The sequence below is a fragment of the Psammomys obesus genome, unplaced genomic scaffold, assembly GCF_907164565.1.
Source record: "Psammomys obesus unplaced genomic scaffold, mPsaObe1.curated_primary_1811, whole genome shotgun sequence".
NCBI lineage: Eukaryota > Metazoa > Chordata > Mammalia > Rodentia > Muridae > Psammomys > Psammomys obesus.
The window spans coordinates 26193822-26217706 of NW_026596069.1; the positions used below are offsets into that span (position 1 = coordinate 26193822).

General features: G+C 41.9%; 1 protein-coding gene across 1 annotated transcript; it reads left to right on the plus strand.

The window, feature by feature from the left end:
• Positions 1-4691: 4691 nt before the first annotated feature.
• On the plus strand, positions 4692-23777 carry Prim1 (DNA primase subunit 1). The gene is made up of 13 exons (XM_055625274.1): positions 4692-4818; positions 5410-5567; positions 7920-8026; positions 8090-8163; positions 9425-9561; positions 10863-10921; positions 12226-12335; positions 12817-12908; positions 13076-13214; positions 15210-15279; positions 15905-15996; positions 18024-18122; positions 22089-23777. The coding sequence occupies exons 1-13, from the start codon at positions 4716-4718 to the stop codon at positions 22106-22108; spliced, it is 1260 nt and encodes a 419-aa protein (XP_055481249.1). The 5' UTR covers positions 4692-4715; the 3' UTR covers positions 22109-23777.
• Positions 23778-23885: the final 108 nt, after the last annotated feature.

Consider the following 23885-nt stretch of genomic DNA (forward strand, 5'->3'; position numbering starts at 1 on the left):
ACCAGTATATTATTATTATTATATCATTACTAAAGATTTTATTTATTATGTATATAATATTCTGTCTGCATGTATGCCTGCACAGCAGAAGAGGGCACCAGATCTCACTGTAGATGGTGTGAGCCACCAAGTGGTTGCTGGGAATTGAACTCGGGACCTTTGGAAGAGCAGCCAGTGCTCTCAACCTCTGCGCTCTCTCCCCAGTCCTCTCACTTTAAATAGATAGGCTCTTGTGGAGCTTAAGTAGCCTTGATTCTACTCTGTAGCTAAGGTTGACCTGGAACATCTGATTTTCCTGCCTCTGCCTACAAGGCGCTAGGATTAAAGGCCTTCATCATCCACCACCCTTGTTTTGTGTGGCACTAGGATTGAACCCGGCACCTCCTGCACGCTAAGTGAGCCCTCTCCCAGCTCTGCTACATTCCCAGCCCCACTGCATTCAAACACCAGTATGTTTTTGTTTGTTTAGTTTGTCCCCAAACAAACTATACAAGGATGGTTCTCATGGGACAAGCATGTGTTAATCCCAAAGATGGGAGGAGAAAGACCATCAGCCCAAATCATTATGGCCAAATTAATTAAAGCAAGCAGGTAATTAAATTAATCTTTTTTGTTCCTGTGAAGGAGCTGCCTCCCCCCAAGGTAGGGTTCAAGAGGTCAGCGTTAGAGATAATGACGATGAGGTTGTTTATAGCTCAGGGATAGGGGCTTTCCAAATGGAGGATTTGGTGAGCAAAATAGGCAGGGTTACAGGAGCAGAGCATAAGTATAGCAAGTTGGTCCTAACAACCTCCTGAAACAAAGACATGGTTGCAAGGTGGGCATAACAGGTGAACCTACAACCTTTTGAAACAAAGGTAAGGTTGCAAGATGGTAATAAAATATCTTTTTGAAACGAAGACATGATTGCCATTTCCTGGCGCATCACAAATGGTCTGTACTTGCCTCATTTCTTCTTCCTTCCTTCCTTCCTTTCTTTCTTTCTTTCTTTCTTTCTTTCTTTCTTTCTTTCTTTCTTTCTTTCTCTCTCTCTCTCTCTCTTTCTTTTTGTTTTTCCAGACAGGATTTCTCTATGGAACTATCTATAGACAAGGCTGACCCCAAACTCACAGAAATTCACTTGATGCCTGAGAGGTTAGGAGCACTGGCTGCTCTTCCTAAAGGTCCTGAGTTTAATTCCCAGAAACCACATGGTGGCTCATAACCATTTATAATGAGATCTGGTGCTCTCTTCTGGGTTTCAGGCACACATACAGGCAGAACACTGTATAAATAGATAGATAGATAGATAGATAGATAGATAGATAGATAGATAGATAGATAAAATCTTTTTAAAAAGAAATCTGCCTGCCTCTGCCTCCTGAGTGCTGGGGTTAAAGGGGTGCATTTCTGCCTCTTCTATTCCAGGATTAAAGGAGTACGCCACCATGTACGACCTTCTTACTTTTTAAATAAACTGTCTCTAACTAAGGAAGCAGAGACAGACAGATCTCTGAGTTTGAGGCCAGCCTGGTCTACAGAGTGAGTTCTAGGACAGCCAGGGATACACAGAAAAACCCTGTCTTGAAAAACCTAAGTAAATAAATGAACAGTCTTTTTCTTTCCCTTCCTTCCTTCCTTCCTTCCTTCCTTCCTTCCTTCCTTCCTTCCTTCCTTCCTTCCATCCATCCTTCCTTCCTAAGTATATTCAGGAACACCCAGACAAAAAGATGCCAGCACAGGTTTAAAGGGGCACAAAGAATCCTGTTCGCATGGTGCTGGCAGGCCACCTTCCTGACCTGTGGGCCAGCCTGGAAGCTCTCCAAAGCCAGTAGGTCAGGGATTTTTATAAACATTTCATCATGGGGGCATGATAAATTGTTAACTGGTTTCCAGCTCCTCTTTCCAGGATGTGAGGGCACAACTGAACTTTTCAAGGATCTACTCATATTTTGATCTTGTGCCCAGCTGCCATCAGGAGCCACCCGAGAGTTGCTTGATTAGAAGAAAATCAGAACCAGGTGATGGTGGCAGGCCCCTTCACTCCCACCACTCTGGAGGCAGAGGCAGGTGGATCTCAGAGTTTGCAGCCAGCCAGGACTACAAAGGGAGTCTCAGGACAGGCAAGGCTACACAGATAAACCCTGTCTGTGGGGTAAGGGGTGTCAGTCAGAATTCTTGAAAAGCTGCTGATGGAGCTCCTCTGAGGTTGAGCGCTCTGGCTGATGCTGCAGAGGACATGACATCCACACAGTGGCTCTCACCATCTGTGACATAACTCCATTTCCAGGGAATCCAACACCATCTTCTGACCATCCTCAAGCACCAGGCACACGCGTGGCATATAGACACTCATGAAGACAAAAACCAGTAAACATAAAATAAAAATAAATCTTTTTCCTTTTCAAATGTCAGTGGCAGCTGGGAAACACACCTGGCAGCACTTAGGAAGCAGAGGCGAGCAGATGTCTATGAATTTAAGGCCAGCCTGGTCTATAGAGCTACACAGAAAAACCCTGTCTCAGCGCAAAACAAGAATGGCTGTGAAGAGTTTGGAATGGCATAGGCCCTGAGCCTATATACAACTTTTGGGGACTGTCTTTAGCTTCCTTAACCACCCCCATGTCAGACCTAAAATCCTGATAGATGGATAAAACCCTCTGTAATGTATTAACTTAACCTAAATTTCACCAATGGAAATACTGAGAAAAATCTCAGATAACATCTGGGACCTGCAGCTGAGATTCCCTGCAGCAGCCCACATCCCTGTTTCCACCAATGTGTGAGGTCTAAACTGGGCTTCACCATCAGAAAAATCTGCTTGCTTTTCTTTTACCATAGAAACACCATAAGACTGCTTCAACATTAGAACATCGGGCTGAAGGAGATCTAAATCTGTATTTCTGGGACATGGTCACTCTTTTTGTGATTTTTCGAGACAGGATTTCTCCATGTAGTAGTTTTTGTCCTGAACCAGATAAAGGGAAAGTACTGGACCTAAGCTTCCTTCTAAGCAGGCTAAGCCCTGTGCTTCCTAGCCTGTTTGGACTCTAATGGACTGTGTAGTCTCCAACGAGACATGCGGAACTGAGACCACTGTAGTTTTCAGGCATGCTGCTCCCTTTGTTTGGTTATTTTTGAGTGTATGTATGACTGCTGGCGACCCCCCCCCCCAAGGTCAGAGGTGTCAGCATGCCTGGAACTGGAGTTACAGGAACTTTTGAGCCTTCTGGCTTAGGTCCTCTCTGTACATGCCCTTAACTGATGAGCCCTCTCTCCAGGCCAACCCACCCTACACCCCTGTATTTTATGTAAAAGACATATCTGTATGTAGCTAATTCCTAAAGCATATGTGAGAATCTGAAGGAGGCTGGGCAGTTGCTCAATGGATAAAGCATTATGTGAAGACATGAGTTCAAATCCCCACAACCCACCTAGTCAGGTGGTAGCACTCACCTGTAAGCCCATGCTTTATGATGAAGTGGGACACAGAGATAGGAAACTGCCCCCCAAACAGTAAACAAGAGACCATGAAACAAAGTGAGGGAAAGTCCCGCACCTGCCATTGTCCATACGTGCCCCACACACCCACAGTAAGGAACAGAATCACCTTTGGGGAGACATGCCTTTATCTCCTTCCTTAAGGTCTTAAGCCACTGGGGCAGTGCAGAGACCTGTTTGGGGACCACTCCCCAGAAAGTAGATTACATTATGTGCTGTTTTCTTTCCAGAATTCCTGGCCCCTTAGTGCAGTCTGAAAGAGGTTCAGATCTGATGCCTGCTGTAGTGATGTTGTGCCCAATTCGAGAGACTCCCAAAAGACCATTAGGAGTCAAGTCTGTTGCAAATCACACAAGGGTTTTTATTCAAGCTTAAGCTCGGGCCACCAATCTTCCCTGATGTAGCAGGTTAGAAAATGAGGCCCTGAGGCTCAGGGAGGCAAAGCTTTTAAAGGGAAAAACCACAAGCAGGGAATTCCAAGTCCTGCAGTTACAGAGAAGGGAAAGTTTTGGGTGGAGGGTTCAGCAACCGAGATGACCTTCAGGCTAATTGTTCCAAGCCACCTGGCCAAACCGACAGATGTCTAATGCAATTTTGGTCCAACAAGAGAAGTAAAATATATCTATCCACTTCTAGTTAGATGGAGCCTTCTTACATTTCTCACAAACCAACAGCCTCCACTCAGAGAACCATTAGATGCCGTCTCTTCCCTGAACCCTGCCCCCACGTTTTATTATTTTATTTTCTATGAATCTCCTGCATTCCTCTGGGCCTTTGTCTTTCTACAAAAAGTATAAGATGGTGGCTGACTCATTTGCCGTAGAAAATTCGGACTAAAAAGCCTTGATATTTTTCCCACTTGGTCTTCATTTTGAATCTAGTAATTCTATGACAAAATCTCTTTACGAGATATTATATTATTTCTAAAATACCAATGTTTGCACAGTATTTTAAAAACCCTATTCTTACTAATCTAAGTCACTATGTTGACGGTTTCTCCTTTTCGGGGAAAACACTGTTGCTAGATGAATAGCTTTTCCGGAGCCCCGAAAATGCAGGTGGACTACATAACTTCAGAAGGAGCAGTTGAAGACCGCCTCACCTGCAGGACTAGCAAGAACTACAATTCCCAGCGGTCCCTGCGGTGGCGCGGCTTGAATGCGTGCTCCCGGTGCGTCCTGTGCTGTTCCCGCCAATTCGTGTGTCAGTCTTGTGCGAGTCTAGTTCCTCACTTCATGGAGTCATTTGATCCCGCGGAGCTGCCGGAGCTCCTCAAGCTTTATTACCGAAGGCTCTTTCCGTACGCCCAGTACTATCGCTGGCTCAACTATGGCGGAGGTGATGGAGGCGGGGGACGGGACGGGGAGTGGGGCTGGGAGCGGTGTGCGAGGATTCTCTGGGCGGGATGTCCTTAAGTGACTGTATCTAGGCCCTCTGAGCGTCAGGCGCAGGGTGCCTCCCTGCCTTATCTCTATCCCGCCCCACCGCCTGTAAGGTACAAAGACAGACGGACCTGACAGCCGTCCCGAGTCAGCAGTGAGGAGGATGCCTTTCTTCTTCCTAGGACCTGGTTGCAGGTCACACCTCCGTGCATGGAAGAAGGACACCTTCCTCACCGGTGACAGGCTTTGATCCCTACCGAAAGTGAAATAGTACGCTTCTTCAAATTACTGGCCATCTGGAACAGTGTTGGACACAAAGGCACTCATTAAAAATATTCTAGAGAGCCTAGTGACTCACATATGTAAATCTTACATTTGGCAGGCTGAGATGGGTGAATTTTCGAGTTCAAGGCCAGCCTGGGTTATGTAGTAAATTCTAGGGCAGTCTAGGCTACATGGTGAGACCTTGTCGTTTTAAAATATGTTATGTCTTCCCATTAGTTAAGGTTCTATAATGCCCTAAATTGAAATTTAAATTATTTTTCAGTGACAAAGAATTACTTTCAGCACCGTGAATTTTCCTTCACACTAAAAGATGATATTTACATTCGTTACCAGTCCTTCAACAGCCAGAGCGATCTGGAGAAGGAGATGCAGAAAATGAATCCGTATAAGATCGATATAGGCGCTGTGTATTCTCACAGAGTAAGGGATCTTTTCTGTGTATTCTGTTTCATGATCCAGAGTGGGTTAGTACCACCCATTTTGAAGGTGATGTTTTAGAGTTTGTTATAGTTGATGAAATGATAACACTTTTTTTTACAAGTAAATTTTTTTTTTTGGTCAAGACAAGGTTTCTCTGTGTAGACCTGGCTGTCCTGGACTCACTTTGTAGACCAGGCTGGCCCTGAACATAAAAAAATCATCTGCCTGCTTCTGTCTCCCAGAGTGCTGGGATTAAAGGCATGCACCACTACCGCCTGGCTTCTACAAGTAAATTTTAATCTTGTTTTAACGCTCTGCTGGCTAAAAATCACTTGGCAATTAATAACTTGTCTTCTTATTAGTTAAAAAAAAAAAAAAGAAAGAAAGTTGAGCTTTGGCCTGGTTGATAAGAGTGCTTGCCTGGCACGCATGAATCCTTATCCCATTCCTGAGCACAATATCTGTAATCTGAGCATAAAGGAGGCAGAGGCCAGTCTGAAATACATAAGACCATATCTTTAAAAGGAAAAAGAAATTATTTCTGGTGTGGTGGCACCTTTAATCCCAGAGATAGGCAGGTTTCTGAGTTTAAGGCCAGCCTTGTCTACAGAGTGAGTTCCAGGACAGCCAGAGCTGCAAAGGAAGCCCTGTAGGGGTGGGCAAGATAATTTTAATTTGGTTGATTAAAAGCCAAAAATAAAATAAATTTATATTCAAAAACAATAAGCCTGAGGCTGAGGAGATAACCAGTTGGTAAAGTGCTTGAGGACCTGAGTTGGGAATCCCCAGCACCCCTGTAAAAAGTGCTCCAGACAGGGACAAAAATCCCTGGAGATGGCTGGCCAGCCAGACTACCTGAATGGGAACTCCGGGTTCAGGGAGAGACCCTTCCTCAATAAGATGGAGAGAGGCTGAAGAAAACAGGAGCCTCAACCTCTGGCATTCACACATGCACCCGCACACACGCACACAAGCACGTGCACACACACACACAACAAGTATAGACATTTTTGTTGAATTTCCCAGAAGAGACATAGATCGCAGTCATAGAACGTGTGTAGCCTGAGACCCTACATTTGATCAGTGTTGCACTGGGACATGGGAATCTAGTGCTGTTTGAATCACTTCCTAATGCCTAACACCTGGGAGCTCTTAGGATTTTCTGTCAGTTCCTTCTGGCCCTAGTTGTAAAATTGTACAACTGTATATCTTGGTATGTACCTTCTATTGTCTGTTCTGATAGATATTGAGGCACTCTCACAAAACCCATAGTCTTCTTTGTGGAGGGAGCTATGTTCTTTCTAAATATCCTGTCCTTATTCTTTCTATGTTAATTCTGAGGATATCAATGATGGTTTATTAGACTCTTTTCTTTTACAGTCTTAACCCCCACCCCCCACCTTATAATCTTCCTGCTTCTGCCTCCTGAGTTGTTGGAATTATAGGTGTGTACCAAAGCACCCAGCTGTGGATGTGATGTTTTTATTTTTAGGGACTTTGTAGATTTTGGTCAGAATAAAATCTCCCCTAGTATAGAGACCTTTGTTTAGTCACTGGTCTCTCCCTAGAGCGTAGAGCAGTACCCAGCACACCTGGTCAGATTCTTCTGTCAGGCAAAAGACTTAAGGAGAAAAGTTTCTGCCTGAGAGATAGTTCAGCAGGAGGAGAACTTACTTTGGACCTGAGTTTACTTAAAAGCTGGTCATATCTACACTGGTACCTATTGTGTGGGAGACAGGCAGGAGGATCACTGAGGCTTGTTGGCAATCAGGGACAGCTTGGGTTACATGAGACCCTGTCTCAAAACAACAAAGACTCATTGAGAAGATAATTTTTAATCTGTTGAAGGGATCTAAAATAAATATATATTTGTTATTTGTATGTATAGTAGCAAGGAAAGATTTGTTTGTTTGTTTTTTTAGATTTATTTATTGTTTATACAACATTCTGCTTGCACACCAGATCTTACTATAGATGGTTCTGAGCCACCATGTGGTTGACTGGGAATTGAACTCAGGACCTTCGGAAGAACAGGGAGTGTTCTTAACCTCTGAGCCATCTCCCAAGCCCCGCAAGGAAAGATTTGTAAACACCCTCTAGTGGGGAATTATTTGTATAGACATTTCCTTATTAGAAAACTTAAATAGCTTTCTTATTTCTATCAAACAACATATACTTATGGTGAATTCATTACGCCTTCTTGTAAGTAGATAAAAAATAAAACATTAATTCAGATTGTGTGAAAGTACTCAGAGGTCATAGCTGTGGCATTATCCAACTTGACTGACTCTTTTTCTGTGTGAATGGACAAGGCAGCTCTTACAGAAACTGATAGGTGTTTTGTATCGGCAGCCCAGTCAACACAACACGGTGAAGCTGGGAGCCTTCCAGGCTCAGGAAAAAGAGCTAGTCTTTGACATTGACATGACAGACTACGACGATGTGAGGAGATGCTGCAGGTAAGTCCCTTCAGGCTGGGGTGGGTCGCGTCACTGATGCCAAGTAACTATGGCTGTGTTCAGTTCTGCAGACATCTGTTCCAAGTGCTGGACACTCATGACGATGGCCGTGCGCATCATAGACCGAGCACTGAAGGGTATGTGTCAGAGGGTCCTTCGTCTCCATCTCCATGTTTCATTTCTAGGATTTTCCCCTGAGTCATAAGAGGAAAAAGGAAAGAGGAAAATTTGCATTGAAAGCATTAATGCGGCTGTTGAGCAAGCCAGTATGTGTTTCCCGAGTCCAGTCTGCTGTGTGCTAGGTGCTATTCTCCATAAGAGAAATGAAAAAATAAAAAGAATAGTCTTTTAACCCATGCTGGTTTTAAGCTTGCTGTATTGCCAAGGGTGACCTTGAACTTCTGTTTCTTCTACCTGGATCCCCTCAAATCTCAGGACCTCTGAATTGGGTCCCAGCAGCTGTGTAGATTGGTTCATGGCTCACAGCTGCCTCTAATTCTACTAAGGGCTACTCAGGGATCCAGTACGGTCCTTCTGGCCTATGCAAGCATTGTCAGGCACACAGACATACACTCGTACATATGTCAATATTAATGAAAATAAGTCAAGGAAGAAATGAAGAAAGGCAGGAGCTCAGGACACAGCAGGCTACAGGTCAGTCAGTATGGTGGACATGAGAAAGGTGCTACAAGCAAGAACGCCTGAGTTTGGATATCTAGCACCTGTGTAAAGGCCAAGCATGGTGGCCACACCTCAAACACAGGGAAGGGGAGCCGGGAGGATTCCAGAGGCTGCTGTGCCAGCCTGTCTGTGAATCAGTGAGACCTCAGAAAATAAGGTGGACAGCAGTAAAGGAAGACAGCTACTGTCAAGCTCTGAACTCACATGCACAGCCTTGTGTCATAAACACAAATTAAAAATACAACATGAATTGTGTTGGTAATTTGATGGGAATTGAATTGAATCAGTAGATTGCTTTTGGTAAGATGGGGGAGAGAGGGTGGGACCAGGAGGGGAGGTGGGAGGGGCTTTTGGGGGGGATACAAAGTGAATAAATTTTAATTAAAAAAAAAATTGATAAATAAAATACGGTACTATTGATTAAAACAACATGAGTCGGGTCAGATGGCACACACCTGTAATCCCAGCATTTGGGAGGCAAAGGGAGTCAGATCTCTGCAAGTTCGAGGCCACCCTGGTCTACAAAGCAAGTCCAGGACAGCCAAGGCTATACAGAAAAACCCTGTCTCAAAAAACCAAAACCATCCTTGTCTTAAAATATCCCGCCCCCCTACCAGGGAGTGGACAGTGAGAGCACTTGTGAAAGCATAAGAAATGAGTGAGCAAAGACTGTGTTATAGAATTGTCCTAAAATGTCCTATTTCTGTCCCTCCTCAGAGGACTTTGGGTTTAAGCACCGCCTCTGGGTGTATTCAGGAAGGAGAGGCGTACATTGCTGGGTCTGTGATGACTCCGTCCGAAAGTTGTCCTCTGCTGTACGCTCTGGGATAGTAGAGTACTTGAGTCTTGTAAAGGTAAGGTTTCTTAACAGTTGCCATGTCTTTCTCTAGTAGGTATTACCCAGCTTAGAACTTTCAAAATCACAGAAAATTATCTTTTATAGCATTTATATCTTAAAGTCCAATGATTACTTAAAGTAAAGTCATCGTTGCTACTTTTTTGTTTTATTTTTGGGTGTTTTGAGACAGGGTTTCTCTGTGTAGCCTTGGCTGTCCTGGACTCACTCTGTAGACCAGGCTGGCCTCAAACTCACAGAGATCCACCTGCCTCTGCCTCTCCAAGTGCTGGGATTACAGACATGCGCCACCATGGCCAGCTTATGGTAACTACTTTTTAAAAGATACTTTACAAACACACGCACACATGAACAGCTAAGATAACATTGCAGGAGAGAAAATGGAAAAACTGAGCCAGAGGCTGGGAAGATGTATATCAATAAGATGTCTTCTGGACATGCCCAAGCTGTTGCACCCGTGAGCTCACTACAGCTGTGAAAGCCTTCATGTGATTAGGGTCCATCAACAGTTCGTTTCCCATGGATGGAAGACGGGATCCCCTGAGGCCCCTCTCCTTCCTTTGAAGCTACTGGGCGTAGGGTGTGTCATTTTCATCAGTGAAACCCATCCAATCATTTGCACAAAGACCTGAAAGTGGGAGGAAGACCGGTTGGAAAAAGGGTTCCAGTGTGTGTGGGGGTGACAGAGAGGAATGAGGGTTGGCTAACATAACTAAAATTCATTGTATAAATAATGAAAACAGCATCTCAAGCCCATAATTCTAGCACTTGGAGGACTGAGGCAGGAAGACGGCTGTGAATTTCAGGTCAGCCTGTGGCTAAAGAATGAGACCCTGTCTTCAAAAGCAGCAGCAACAACAAAAGAAGATAGTAAATATCTTGTTGCTAAGTATCCTTCTTTGTAGCAAAAGGAAAAATAATTTGCTTTTCTAGATTATCTTGTCAAAGAAAGTTGGAGGTATTGAGATGCTGGGTTGCAGAGGTGGCTCAGTGGTTAAAAGTGCTCACTGCTCTTACAGAGGACCCAGTTCCCGGGGATCGGACTCTGCCTGACAGCATTTTCGGCTACACTTTTGGAGTGCACATACATGTACTTAGACACACACATTCACAAAAAATAAAATAACTCTTTAAGTAATAAAATAGCGTCCAAGTTTCTATACTTAAGAATTTAGCCACTATCTGTGGTTTTATATAGTTTTAAATAGAATAATAGAATCTATTAAAGATGTTTTTTAAATAACTTAATTTATGCTTTATAATATACTTAAAATTCTTTTTTGGTGGTTTGTTTTTCAGGGTGGTCAAGATGTTAAAAAGAAAGTTCATCTAAGTGAAAAACTTCACCCCTTTGTCAGGTCTGTCGGGAAAGAACCCCCCTGAGGTTCTTAAGTCTCCTACGTGTGTGTGTGTGTGTGTTTGTGTGTGTGTGTGTGTGTGTATAGGAGTCTCTTGCTGCCAGTTTTCACCTCTGAGTCCTGTTTTTGTAACAGTTTTCTGTGACCTTCAGGACTTCTTAAAGATAAGAAAAGTGGGTTTGGGCCTGGAGAGTTGGCTCAGTGGTTAAGGTACTGAATGCTCCTCCAGAGGGTTCAAATCCCAGTACCCACATGGCAGCTCACAACTGTTTGTAACTTTCACATAGACATACATGCAGACAAAACACAGAGTACATGAAACAAAGGTAAGTTAAAAAAAAAGTTGGTTTTAGAGAATTACATGATTTACTTAATGTCACACAAGTAGTTGTCAACAAGTAGACTGCAGGCCCTCGTCTGCTTAGTCCTCACACCTGTGCTGGTTCTGCCCTGTTCTGCCCAGTGATGGAGGCACAACTTATGTGAGTCACAGATAGGGAGGACTATGTCTGCTGCGCTTGACTCCAGAGTTGTGGCAAAGACAAATGCAATCCACCCATAGGGCCTCTCTGTGTAGCCTTGGCTTTCCCAGAACTCACTCTGTAGGCCTCGAATTCACATGTGCCATCACTGCTTAGCTGTTGCCATATTTTATTTTGTTTTTAAGACAGGGTCTCTGTTGCTCTGGCTGTCCTGGAACTCACTATGTAGACCAGGTTTACCTCTGTAGAGATTCTCTTGCCCCTGACTTGTGGCCGCTGGGATTAAAGGTATGTGCTACTGTGTCAAGCAGCTGTTGTGATTTTAAAACAAGAAAACTAGATCCTACATGCTAATACTGATAAGCTGTCCTCATTTTGGTTATTAGTACTACTGTTGCATGTTCTATGATTTTAGTAACCTTATAGATAATAGGATTTAAGAAGTAATCATTTTGGCCAGGCATAGTGGCACAAGCCTTTATTTAATCCCAGCACTGGGGAGGCAGATGCTGGCAGATCTTTACAGAGGCCAGCCTGGTCTCCAGAGTGAGTTCCAGGCCATCCAGAGTTACACATTGAGACGTTAAAATTAAAAAAAAAAAATTTAAAGAAGCAAACATATCCCCAATAACTCCCTATCCTGTGACAGATGCATGCCAGGCTCTTTCCCTTTTAAGAGTCTAGTTTTAACACAGTTAAGTAACACAAGTGTCTCATTCCACTTACCTGGTTCTAGAAATCCAGAGAGAATTAGCAGTGCCTTCACCCAGTAAGAGTGACTGTTGTTAATGCTTTGGGACTTTGTTACTTTTATTTCTACAGAAGATCTATAAACATAATTAAAAAGTACTTTGAAGAATATGCTTTAATTGGCCAAGATATTCTTGAAAATAAAGAAAACTGGGATAAGATTTTAGCCCTTGTTCCTGAGAATATCCTTTCTTGTGGTTACTTTGTGAGTCATTGTGTTAGTCTGTGACATGACAGGCGTGTGCTGTTTGCATGGTCTCATATGTTCCGAGATGTTTAGTTTTTTGTTTTACACAGTTATCTCTTACACTTCTACACTTTTGTATCACTGGGCAACAGTAAGAAATGGGACTATTTTGTACAATAGTTTTCTCATTTTATAAATTTTTCCTAGAATCAGTGGTTGAAGGATGAGGACTCATTTTGTCTGGATGTGTACAAGACCTGGGAAGACTTCGTGATGTTCTAATAGCTTATGACTGTTTTAGTAGTCTTTCTGTCACGTCATTACTGCAGTTTTACAAACGAATTTTTAATCCTGTAAGTGCCTAGTGTCTATGTTTAGGAACCATTAATAGCTTCTGAAAGTGAAGCTTCAACATCCTTGTACAGATGTATTTGTTGAGTTATCCCTAATGAGTATGTTCCTTAATGATGCATCACCAATTCACGAGGAGCTTCAAAGAGGCTTTCAGAAGTTTCACAGTTCCTCTCAGCGCTGGGAGCACTTGAAGAAAGTGGTCAGCACATCTCAGGTACACGCCGCCATTGGAATCTCTTTTTACCAATACCAAAATACAATTCCTCATTAAGTTATGACTGTTTTTGCTTGGTCCTTTAAAGACGGTTGAAAAGGGTCTCTCTTTTTAACCGTCTTTGGAATTCCTTCTGATCCTCATTGTGGCCTCACATCTGCTTTTAGAATTTGAAGAATGATAAATGTGGTCCCTGGCTGGAGTGGGAGATTATGCTCCAGTACTGTTTTCCACGCCTGGATATCAACGTTAGCAAAGGAATCAATCATTTACTGAAGAGCCCTTTTAGCGTTCATCCTAAAACAGGTACAATGTAAAGAAAGTAAAGAAAACTAAAGGAAAAACATTTGTTTTGAGAAAGGGTCTCGCTATGTATCCCTGGCTAGCATGGGACTCACTGTGTAAACCAAGCCTCACTCACAGAGATTCGACTGCCCCAGCCTCCAAGTGCTAGGATTAAAGGCATGTGCCACCACGCCTGGCCCATTATTTTTTGTGTTGGCAAGGATGCCATTAGTTGTGAACACATATGTCTGTGAAGTTAAAGGTTGAAGAGTAGACTTGTTGGCTAGTATCTACATACTTTCCCATAAACTGTGTGATGATACAGGCCTTTATTCCCACTAATTAGGAGATGGATGAAGGAGGGTCAGCCGTTAAAAGCCATCATCAGCAACATGGAGTTTGAGACAGTCTGGGTTATATAAGAGTCCTGTCTCAAAAAAAAAAAAAAAAAAAACTATTAGGAAAAAACAAACTGAAGCCTACAACCTACAAACTGAAAGCCTACAGTTTTTATATATCTGTAATCCCAGGATTCAGCAAGAGAATGAGAAATCTAGGAGGTAGACAATGGAGGATCATTCATGGCTACATCACAAGTTCCGGGCCAGCCAGCACTCCATAGTGGGACCCCATTTCAAAAGAAATCAGTGCTCAGCTCCTAGATAAGGATTTTAATATTTATTTATTATTTATACAGTATTCTGTAGTGCATATATGCCTACATGTCAGAAGAGGGCACCAGATCTCATTATAGATGGTTGTGAGCCATCATGTGGTTGCTGGGAATTGAACTCAGAACCTTTGGAAGAGCAGACAGTGCTCTTAACCTCTGAGCCATCTCTCCAGGCCCCTAGCTAAGGATTTTATGTATTGTCCCAGGTAGATTTATAAGATAATGTTGCCAAAGGTCATGAATCACTTGGGAACATAGATACCTTTAGAGAAATATAATATCATTTACTTTATTATTGAACAAACATCACAGTATATTTTTGTACAAACTAAGGTGCTTATTGTTGGACAATAGCTTATGATATCACTATGATCTGTGCAGCCCATCAACTGACCAGAATATCATGGCCACCTGAGTGTATATTTCCAGAATGCCTTGTACAGATATCTGGTGTGGGATTGGCTCAGAAGGTAAAATGCACTTGCCACCAAGCTTGATAACCTAAATTCGATTTTTAGACCCACATGGTTGACGGAGAGAACCACTTCCTACAAGTTGTCCTGATTCACATACACACATATAAATAAATGTGTGTGGTTTTTTTTTTTTTTTAATTTTCTAAAAAAACAAGATATATAGGAGCTGGAGAAATGGCTCAGTGGTTAAGGACACGCACTGCTCTTCCAGAGGACCTGAGTTTGAATCGTAACACCCACTCACGTGGCTCACAACTTCCTATAACCCCAGCTCCAAGGGGACCTGATGCCTCTGCAGGCACCTGCTCTCACATACACAGAACACACACATAATTAAAAATAAAAATCAACTTAAGATGTCTGTTGTAGTCAAGTGTAGTGATGCATAACTGCTATCTCAGCACTTGGAGGTTCATAAGTTCAAGACCAACCTGGGTTACATAGTGAGACCTTAGTGTCTCATGCATATAAAATCCATCCAGTACTCAGGCAGACAGGAAGATTGTTGCAAGTTCAAAGCCAGCTTTCTCTGCATAGCTGTGACTTCAAGGACAGCTAAGGCTGTATAAAGAGACCTGGTCTCCAAAAACTGCATTTAAAAGCTGTTATAATAGCAGAGACTTTGGGAAAAAAAATTGTGTTGTGTGTGTGGGGTGTGTGGAGGGGAGGGGGTGCAGTGTATGTGTGGTATGTGTGGGGGTGTGTGATGTAGGGTGTGTCCAGGAGTGTATGTGCATATGTGATGCTAAGGATTGAATCCAGGACCTCACTCATGCAGGTCCCCGGCACTTTGTAAAATTTTAACCAAAAATAATTCAGAGACACAGCAACCTACAATCAAGCATTTATAACTTCTGGTTCTTACAGGTCGCATTTCTGTGCCTATTGATTTTCAGAAAGTAGATCAGTTTGATCCATTTGCTGTTCCAACGATAAGGTGTGTTCGAGATCACTGCTATTTGTGACTGTTTTTCTGAAATTTCAGTAGACTATACTCAATCCCTGAGTAGAGATGTAGTGGCACATACCATGATCTAGAGGCAGAGGCAGGGGGATCACAGGTTCTAGGTCTGGGAATGGGGTTGGAGCTTAGTTGGTGGGGTACGTAAGAGCAGGAGTTTTAGAATACACCTGTAATCTTGTGCCTCGGGGAAATGGAGGTAAAACAATCAGGAGTTCAAGGTCATCCTCGTATATAAAGTTTGAGGCCGCCCTGGACTTCATGAAGGGCTTGAGGAGTGCCAGAGCACTTGCCAGGTGTGTGGAAGGCCCTGACTGCAACTTTACTGCATCTCCCAGTCCTTTCTATCATATGAAAAACTGAGATTGTTCTGCCTCAGATTTATCTGTCAGGTTGTTTGTTTGCTGTTCGATGCCAGAAGTGGTACCCAGGGCCTTTTACATGCTAAGACAACTGCTCTCCTGCTAAGCTACATCTTAGGCTCATGGGCCTTTTACATGCTAAGATAAGTGCTCTCCCACTAAGCTACTCCTCAGGCATGTGGGCTTTTTAGATGCTACAACAACCGCTCTCCCACTAAGCTACATTCTATTACGTGTAGTGCCATCTGCCAAGAATTGGATGTCGCTTCCACTAATGAAAAGGAAAATGAGGAGAATGAAGCGGAATCTGATGGCAAACGTAGAGTCAGAGGTAAGTGGATGTGCTGAAGCCAAACTTTCACACAGCTTTTACCTGTCTGTACACGTGTACAGACCATTCAGCATCAGGCCACCCTGGGTCATCCTTTATCCTGAAACCAGCTCCACAATAAATGCCATCAATGCTGTTACAGCTCTGCCCTCTTGTTTGAGGAATGCTTTCTCATCTCTAGTTAGATATCTTCCTAAACACTGTGTTTTCTGGTTTTGGAGTTGTCGAGAATGGGATATTTGGGGCTGGAGAGAAGGCTTAGAGGTTAGGAGCACTGGCTGTTCTTTCCTTTTTTTTTTTTTAAATTTAATTTAATTTTATTAATTACACTTTATTCACTTTGTATCCCCCCATAAGTCCCTCCCTTCTCCTCTCTTGGTCCCCCCTCCCCCTTCTTGGCTGTTCTTTCAAGGGACCTGGTTTTAATTCCCAGCACCCACATGCAGCTCACAGCTTTCTGTGATTCCAATTCTAGGGGACTTGACAACCTCACACAGACATGCATGCAGGCAAAACACCAATGCGCTAAAAGTTAAAAGTATTTTTAAAAAGTTAAATGTGATCTTTTCCTGAGAATACATTATTGGCAAGTTTTCTAGTATATTCTTAGAGTCTTTAAAAAAATCATGTCATCTGTAAATACAGATAGTGTGACTTGACTTCCCCCTTTCCTATTTTTCTCCCTCTTAGGTCTGTATTTTATAAGTGCTAGAGCTAAGACTTGGAGCACTGTATCACATAAAGGATTGGGGAGGGCTGGAGAGATGGCTCAGCAGTTAAGAGAGCGTGCTGCTCTTGCACAGGACCTAGGTTCAGTTTCCAGTCCCACATTGTAACTCACATTCCAGAGGCTCCAGTGCCCTTTTCTGGTTGCATGCATGTAGCACACAGACATACATGCAGGTAAACACTCATACACATGAAATAAAAATAAAGACTAAAAGGATTAGAAGGAAATACAAGGGGAAGGTGGGCATTTTTGTTCTTGATCTTAGAGGAAGTGTTCTTGGTCTGTCTCAGTTTAATATGATGTTGGCTAAAGGTTTGTTGTATATAACTTTATTTTGAGGTATGTCCCAACTATTCCTAAAGTCTCCAGAACTCTTCTCCTGAAGGCATGTTGAATTTGTCAAATGCCTTTTCAGCATCGATAGAAATGCTTCTGTGGTTTTTGTCCTGTTTACTTATATGATATATTACATTTATTGATATACATATGTAGAACCAACCTTGCCTCTGGCACGAAGCCCACTTCTCCATAGTGTATAATCTTAATGTCTTCCTGAATTCAGTTTTCAAGTATTTTGTTGAGAATTTTTACCTCTGTGCTCGTCAAAGAAATGGTTTTATAGTTTCTTTTTGTTGTTGAGTCTTTCCTGGTTTTGCTACCAGGATAATATTGGCTTCATAAAATGGATCTGGTTGTGTTCCTTCCTTTTCTGTTTGTGGAACAAGTTTTTTAAAAATTTGAGATCTTCCTTGAAAGTTGAATATGTCAGGCATTGAGGTCCACCCCTTTAATCCTAGCACTTGGGAGGCAGAGGCAGGAGAGTCTCTGTGAGTTCTAGGCTAGCCTGGTCTACGGAGTGAGTTCTAAGATAGTCAGGACTACATAGAGAAACCCTGTCTGCCTCAAAAGCCTGGGGGAGGGCAGGCGACACAGCAGTGGCTTTGTCCAGCTTCCATCTCATGGTGGCTCTGTTTAATCTGTTTAAGGTTATTTATGTCTTCTGGACTTAGTTTTGGTGATGATATGCATTTTGAAATCCTTCTATTTCTTCGAACTATCCAGTTTTTTACAGTTTTCATAGTAATCTCCACTAATACTCTTCATTTCACTGGAATCTGTTGGATGACACCTATTGTTCTCTGACTAGTTCATTTGTATCTCCTCCCTCTTTTTGTTGAGTTGGCTAAGGGTTTGTCAATCTTACTTTTTTAAAGAACCAACTCTGTTTGGTTGTTTTAAAATACTCATGTTCTTTCTGCCAACATGCTTATTCTAATGTACATATTTTATAATTTAGATTATAAGAAGACCAGTCTAGCACCGTATGTAAAAGTATTTGAACAGTTTCTTGAAAACCTGGATAAATCCCGGAAAGGGGAACTTCTCAAGAAGAGCGGTAAGACTGTGTTTTTGTCTAGTAGTATCTTAGTCTAAATAGTTTAAGGCTCCTATAAAATGAGCAACTCTTTATTTCTAGTCTTGATTCATTATAACCGTAGTGGGGTGTTTCATGTTGTTTTACGTTTTTAGAGGGGTGTGTGTGTGTGTGTGTGTGTGTGTGTGTGTGTGTGTGTGTGTATCTACATGTGTGCATGTGGACATATGGCACCTGCAGAGATCAGATGACTACATGCAGGAGTTACTTCTGTCTTTCTACCATGTGGCCCTGGGGGACTGAACTAGGGTTGTCAAGCTTGGCAACAAGCAAAATGTCTTGCAAATTCTTCCTCTTCCTTAATTTTTGTTTGTTTGCTTTTAATAAAAGTTTATTGCTTCAGCACATGCACAGATCTGTAATCCCAGGAGGTAAGACAGGATGATCAGGAGTTCAAGGCCAGCCTGGGCTAAATGACACCCTCCCTCAAAAATAACCAAAAGTTATTATTTAAAAAAAAAAAAAATGATAGCTTCTTAATCCAACAGTTATTAAACACATTCTCTGTTGGATAATATGACATAAAAAAGATGGATTCTACACCATCGGTCCATGTCTATAAGTAGTAACTTGGAACTAGACATAGTGGGTCATAGAAGGCTGAGACAGGAGGATTGCCTGAGACAGGAGGATTGCCATAAATTAAAGGACAACCTAGGACATAGTTCTAGGCTAGCTTGAGGTTTAGTACAAGACCCTGTCTCAAAAAAGTACTAATTTTATACCAAGAAGTACAGTCCAAATGATCAGAAATCTCTGAATCTGGCCTGTAATGTGAAAGGGATGGTTCTTTAACTTCTTTAGCCAGGCTGTGGTGGCGCACACCTTTAATCCCAGAGCTTGGGAAGACAAGGCAGGCAGATCTCAAAGTTTGAGGCCTGTCTGTTTTACAGAGTAAGTTCCAGGACAGCCAGGTTAGAGAATCCCTGTCTGGAGAAGGTGGTGTTTAATCTCAGCATGTAGAATGATACACACTTCTAATCTCAGAGAGATGGAGACAAGGCGATCCTAAGTTCAAGGCCAGCCTACAGTAAATAGTGAGACCTTGTCTCCAAAAAAAAAAAAAAAAAAAAAAAAACAATTCTAATTCTCAGTGTCAATATGCTCTTTAGTTATACAGAAGTAAGGATTTTCAGAAGCAGAGACAGAGTGAGGATTTTCATAAAAGCACAGCATTGGAAAAGGGAGAAATACAGTTTTTCCTTTCTATAGATCCAGGCCTTGTATATATATGCCAAGCAAATATTCTACTACTGAGCTACATCTGAGCCCAGAGTTGTCTATTCCTGAAGGAACAGAACAAGCAATGGCAGAGGCAGGGAACTAGGATACACTTTCTAGTTATCAAATTGTATAGGCAATGGGGAAGAGGTGTCAGAAAATGAGAGGGCATATCTGAGGAAGCTTACAGGCAAAGTGCCCAGGTCTGAGCAGCAACAGGAACAGTAAGGATTTTTATGGAAGAAGAAGCCTTGCTTTGTCCTCTTACTAAAGCAAAGCTGGGGTTAGTCATGGAGCTCTGTTGGTAGAGTCCTTGTCTAGCATGAATGAGACCTGGGTTCACTGCACAACACCATATACACTTCTAATCCTAGTATATCAGAGGTGCAAGCAGGAGGATCACAAGTTCAGGGCCGGCCAGATGGCTCGGCAGGTAAAAGTGCTTGCCACCAAGCCTGCAACCTGAGTTCAGTCGCCAGAACTCACATGGTAGAAGGGAAGAACCACATTTGCAAGCTGTCCTCTGACCCCCACGTGTTCTCTGTCCCTGCCGTTTCCTTGCCACACTAAACAAATACATCAGTGTGAAATGTCTTAGTGGGAGAGGCTAGAGTGCCATCTCAGCAGTTGAGAATCTGTACTGCTTTTCCAGTACCATTCCCAGCACCCACACTGGGCAGCTCACAACCATTTGCAACTCCAGTTCTAGGGGACCCAATGCCTTCTCCTAGCCTCTGAGGGTACTTGAACATAAGTGTGCATACATACATAGACAAGCATACACATAATTTTAAAATAAAGTATTACAACAACAAATTTAATATCACCCTCAACTCCATAAGGAGCTCAAGACTAGCCTGGGCTACATGAGACCCTACCACAAAAAAAAACAAAAAGGCAAGTTGGGGGAAATAATAAGGATTGAAAAAAACTCAAGAGGCCAGTTGGGCCATTAGTGCAGTAGCACTGGAAATCAACAGGTACAGATACTCAACAGTCTTTGAGATTTGGTGATTTAGGGGTATAAGGGTGTTGCTTTGGATTTTTGTTTGTTTCTTTCTTTTGTTTTGTTTTTGAGACAGACTCTGGCAGACCTGAAATTCACTATGTGGCCCTGTCTGGCGTTGAACTTGGGGTAATCCTTCTGCCTTGGCCTCCTGTGTGCTAGAATCACAGGTGTAAGTCATTATTGCCAGCTTAAACTTGGTATCTGTTTGAAGTGGAGAGGTGAATGATAGCAGGTGTGGGAGTGTGCTCTGGAATCCCAGCACTCAGAAGGCTGGGACACAACAGAGGGTTTGATGACAGGCTAGTCTATATAGTAAAATTCTATCTAAAAAAGAAATGAGAGCTGGAGAAATGGATGCATTGGCCGCTCTAGCAGGGCACCTGGGTTCAATTCCCAGCATCCACACAGTGGCTCACAACCATCTGTACTCCAATCCCAGAGGATCTGGCGGCCTCTTCTGGTTTCCATGGGCACTGCCTGTATGTGGTGCACAAACATACATGAAGGCAAAACACACACACATAAAATAAAAATAAGTAAATGTTTTAAAAAGAAAAAATTAAAAAAAAAGATGGAAAGGGGAGGCAATTGTCATAGTTTCAGGGAGATGATAAAATGTTAAATGCAGGAGAGAACTGATAAGGCCCTATTAGGGGTCAATACCAAAGGAGGTGATGCCAAATGACGACTTCTGGCTGAGAGAGGCCTCATCGTGTGGAGACTCAAAGCAAACTCAGCGGGCGATGCTTTATTTGCAGTGTATTTCTCTTATGGAAATTATTTTCTTTAAAGAACAGTTAAAAGTGAGTCTTGAAATTTTTTAAAGATTGGAGATTTATGTTTTATTTGCTTCCTGCAAAATATTTGTCTTACCAGTAACAAAGCTGAAAAATTCTTTCTCTTCATGAATTTTCTTCTTAGAAACATTCTCAAGTTACTACAGAGTGAGCAGTTTTCAAAATAACTGAGATACCCTAGAAAGTAGCAGCAATGTTACAGAAACATCAACACCATTCCCACTTCAGTTTAGCATAATCTGTGTTGGAGTCCAAAGTGCCTAAGACAGTATTTTGCTCATAGTGAACAGTTTTCAGATATGTCTTTATTTGATGAACTTTAAAATACCTCATCATTGCCCCTATTCAAAGTAGTTCTTTCTTTTTAAACATTTAGAGAGAGAGAGAGAGAGAGAGAGAGAGAGAGTGTGTGTGTGTGTGTCCTTCCACCCACGTAGGTCTTGGGGATTGAACCCAGATCTTCAGGCTTGGCAGCAAGCACTCTTATCCACTGAGCCATCTTGCCAACCAAGTCCTTTGTATTGTCATTCTGTACTGGACCAGTGGATAATGTGGGCTTCAGCAAGTGTGAAACAAATCTTTATATGTGTGTGAATTTAATACAAACATTAAACAAATCAGAATATGTAAATAAAAGGCTTTACTTTCCTTTACTAATTCTTTAAATAAAAAATATTTTTAGGGACTGGAGAGATGGCTCGGTGGTTAAGAGCACCGGCTGTTCTTCCAGAGGTCTTGAGTTCAATTCCCATCACCCACATGGTGGCTCAAAACCATTTATAATGTGATCTAGTGCCCTCTTCTTGCCTGCAGAGGTACATGCAGGTAGAGCACTGTATACATAATAAATAAATCTTTAAAAAAATTAGTTTAAAATTCTTGTTTCCTATTTTGTTTTAGATTTACAAAAAGATTTCTGAAGAGAACAACTCCCATCAAAATAATGTGGTGGATGGTGGTGATGCATGCCTTTAATATCAGCACCCAGGAGGCAGAGGCAGGTGGATCTCTGAGTTCAAGGCCAGCCTGGTCTACAAAGTGAGTCTAGGACAGTCAAGGCTGTCTCAAAAAAAAAAAAAAAACAAATAAAAAAATCAATCTGAATGCCTTCCACTTTCAACCAAATACTTTAAGAGCCATTTAATCAATACAGAAGAATCATCTATATGCCTTAATCTTTAAAGCAGAATTTCCTTTTTTCAAAAAATAATTTATGTTGAAGATTTCCTGAGACCAAAGAAGGTTGGTGTTAAGGATCCTGAAACAAATGAATCAAGGAATAAGTATACTGAGAAGGTTTGTAAAATTTAATATAAAATGTTAATTCTTACGTGTCTGATATGACCAGTTCTATCAGCTACTGTGTATAGAGGCATCTGTTAGCACTGATTTCCCCAAAACTTTTGTTTCAGTATATTGTATTCTGCCTTCACCTCCATAAGTTTATATAAATGCTGACTTTGTCCTTCAGTCTTATAAGTTAGTTGTGGCTCATCCTGTAATTCCAGCACTTCAAAGACTGAGGCAGAAGGGTTGGCACAAGTTCAGGGCCAGCCTAGGCTACTCCACAGCCCACTTGTAATAGTCAGGGTTCTTTAAAGGAGGACACACATGCAAGTGAAGGAATGCACCTGCCAGTGAGAGGGAGGAACTTCCTCCTTCCCTGTCCTGTATACATGCTGCCATCAGAAGGTGTGGCTCAGATTTAAGGTGCATCTTCCCACTTCAAAATATCCGCATTTACGGTGGGCCTTCTACCCCAGTGTAAATCATTAAATCAATGATTTAGTTAAGAATGTCCCTCACAGTTGTGCCCAGCTGCTTGGATTTTAGTTAATTCCAGATGTAGTCAAGTTGACAGCCAAAAATAACCATCACACCACAGCTCAGTTTTGGGGACTTGGGGGTTTTGTTTTTAACTGTTTGTCTATTTGTTGTTTTTGAGAGAAAGGGTCAATACTAGACCAAGCTGGCCTAGAACCTGTGACAGTTCAAATGTGTCAGCCTTCTGGATGCTAGGATTATAAGCTTTAACCACTACACCCAGTTTTTATTTTTTATTTATTAATGTTTTTAGTTAACATATAAAATAATGAGTTTCATAGTAACATTTTCTTTTTCTTTTTATTGTGACATTTCATACATACATTTATAGCATTATACTTTTTTTCATTACCCCTTTCTTTCTGCCAAATAGCCCTCCCTTTGATTTTCATGTCACATATATTCTTTTGTTCTCTTGTTCCTCTTTAAAATTATTTAAATGGATAACTAAACCTACCAAAATTTTCAAAGATGAATTTTAGGGTTTAATAGAATGTTCTTTTTCAAGTATTTTCAGTTTTAGTTCCCTTTTCCCTCAGAAACTGGATGAGTTCACCACAAAGAAGCAGCTTAAAAAATGTAACCAACTAGGGGCTAGGAAGATGTCTCAGTGGTTAAGATGGCTCAGCGCTCTTCCAGAGGTCCTGAGTTCAATTCCCAGCAACCACATGGTGGTTCACAACCATCTGTACTAGGATCTGATGCCCTTTTCTGGCAAGTAGGCATACATGCAGGCAGAGCACCCTACATAAATCTTTAAAAAAAAAAAAAATATATATATATATGTATACACACACACACAAATATATGTGTGTATATATATATATATATATATATATATATATATATATATGTATATATATATATATAAAA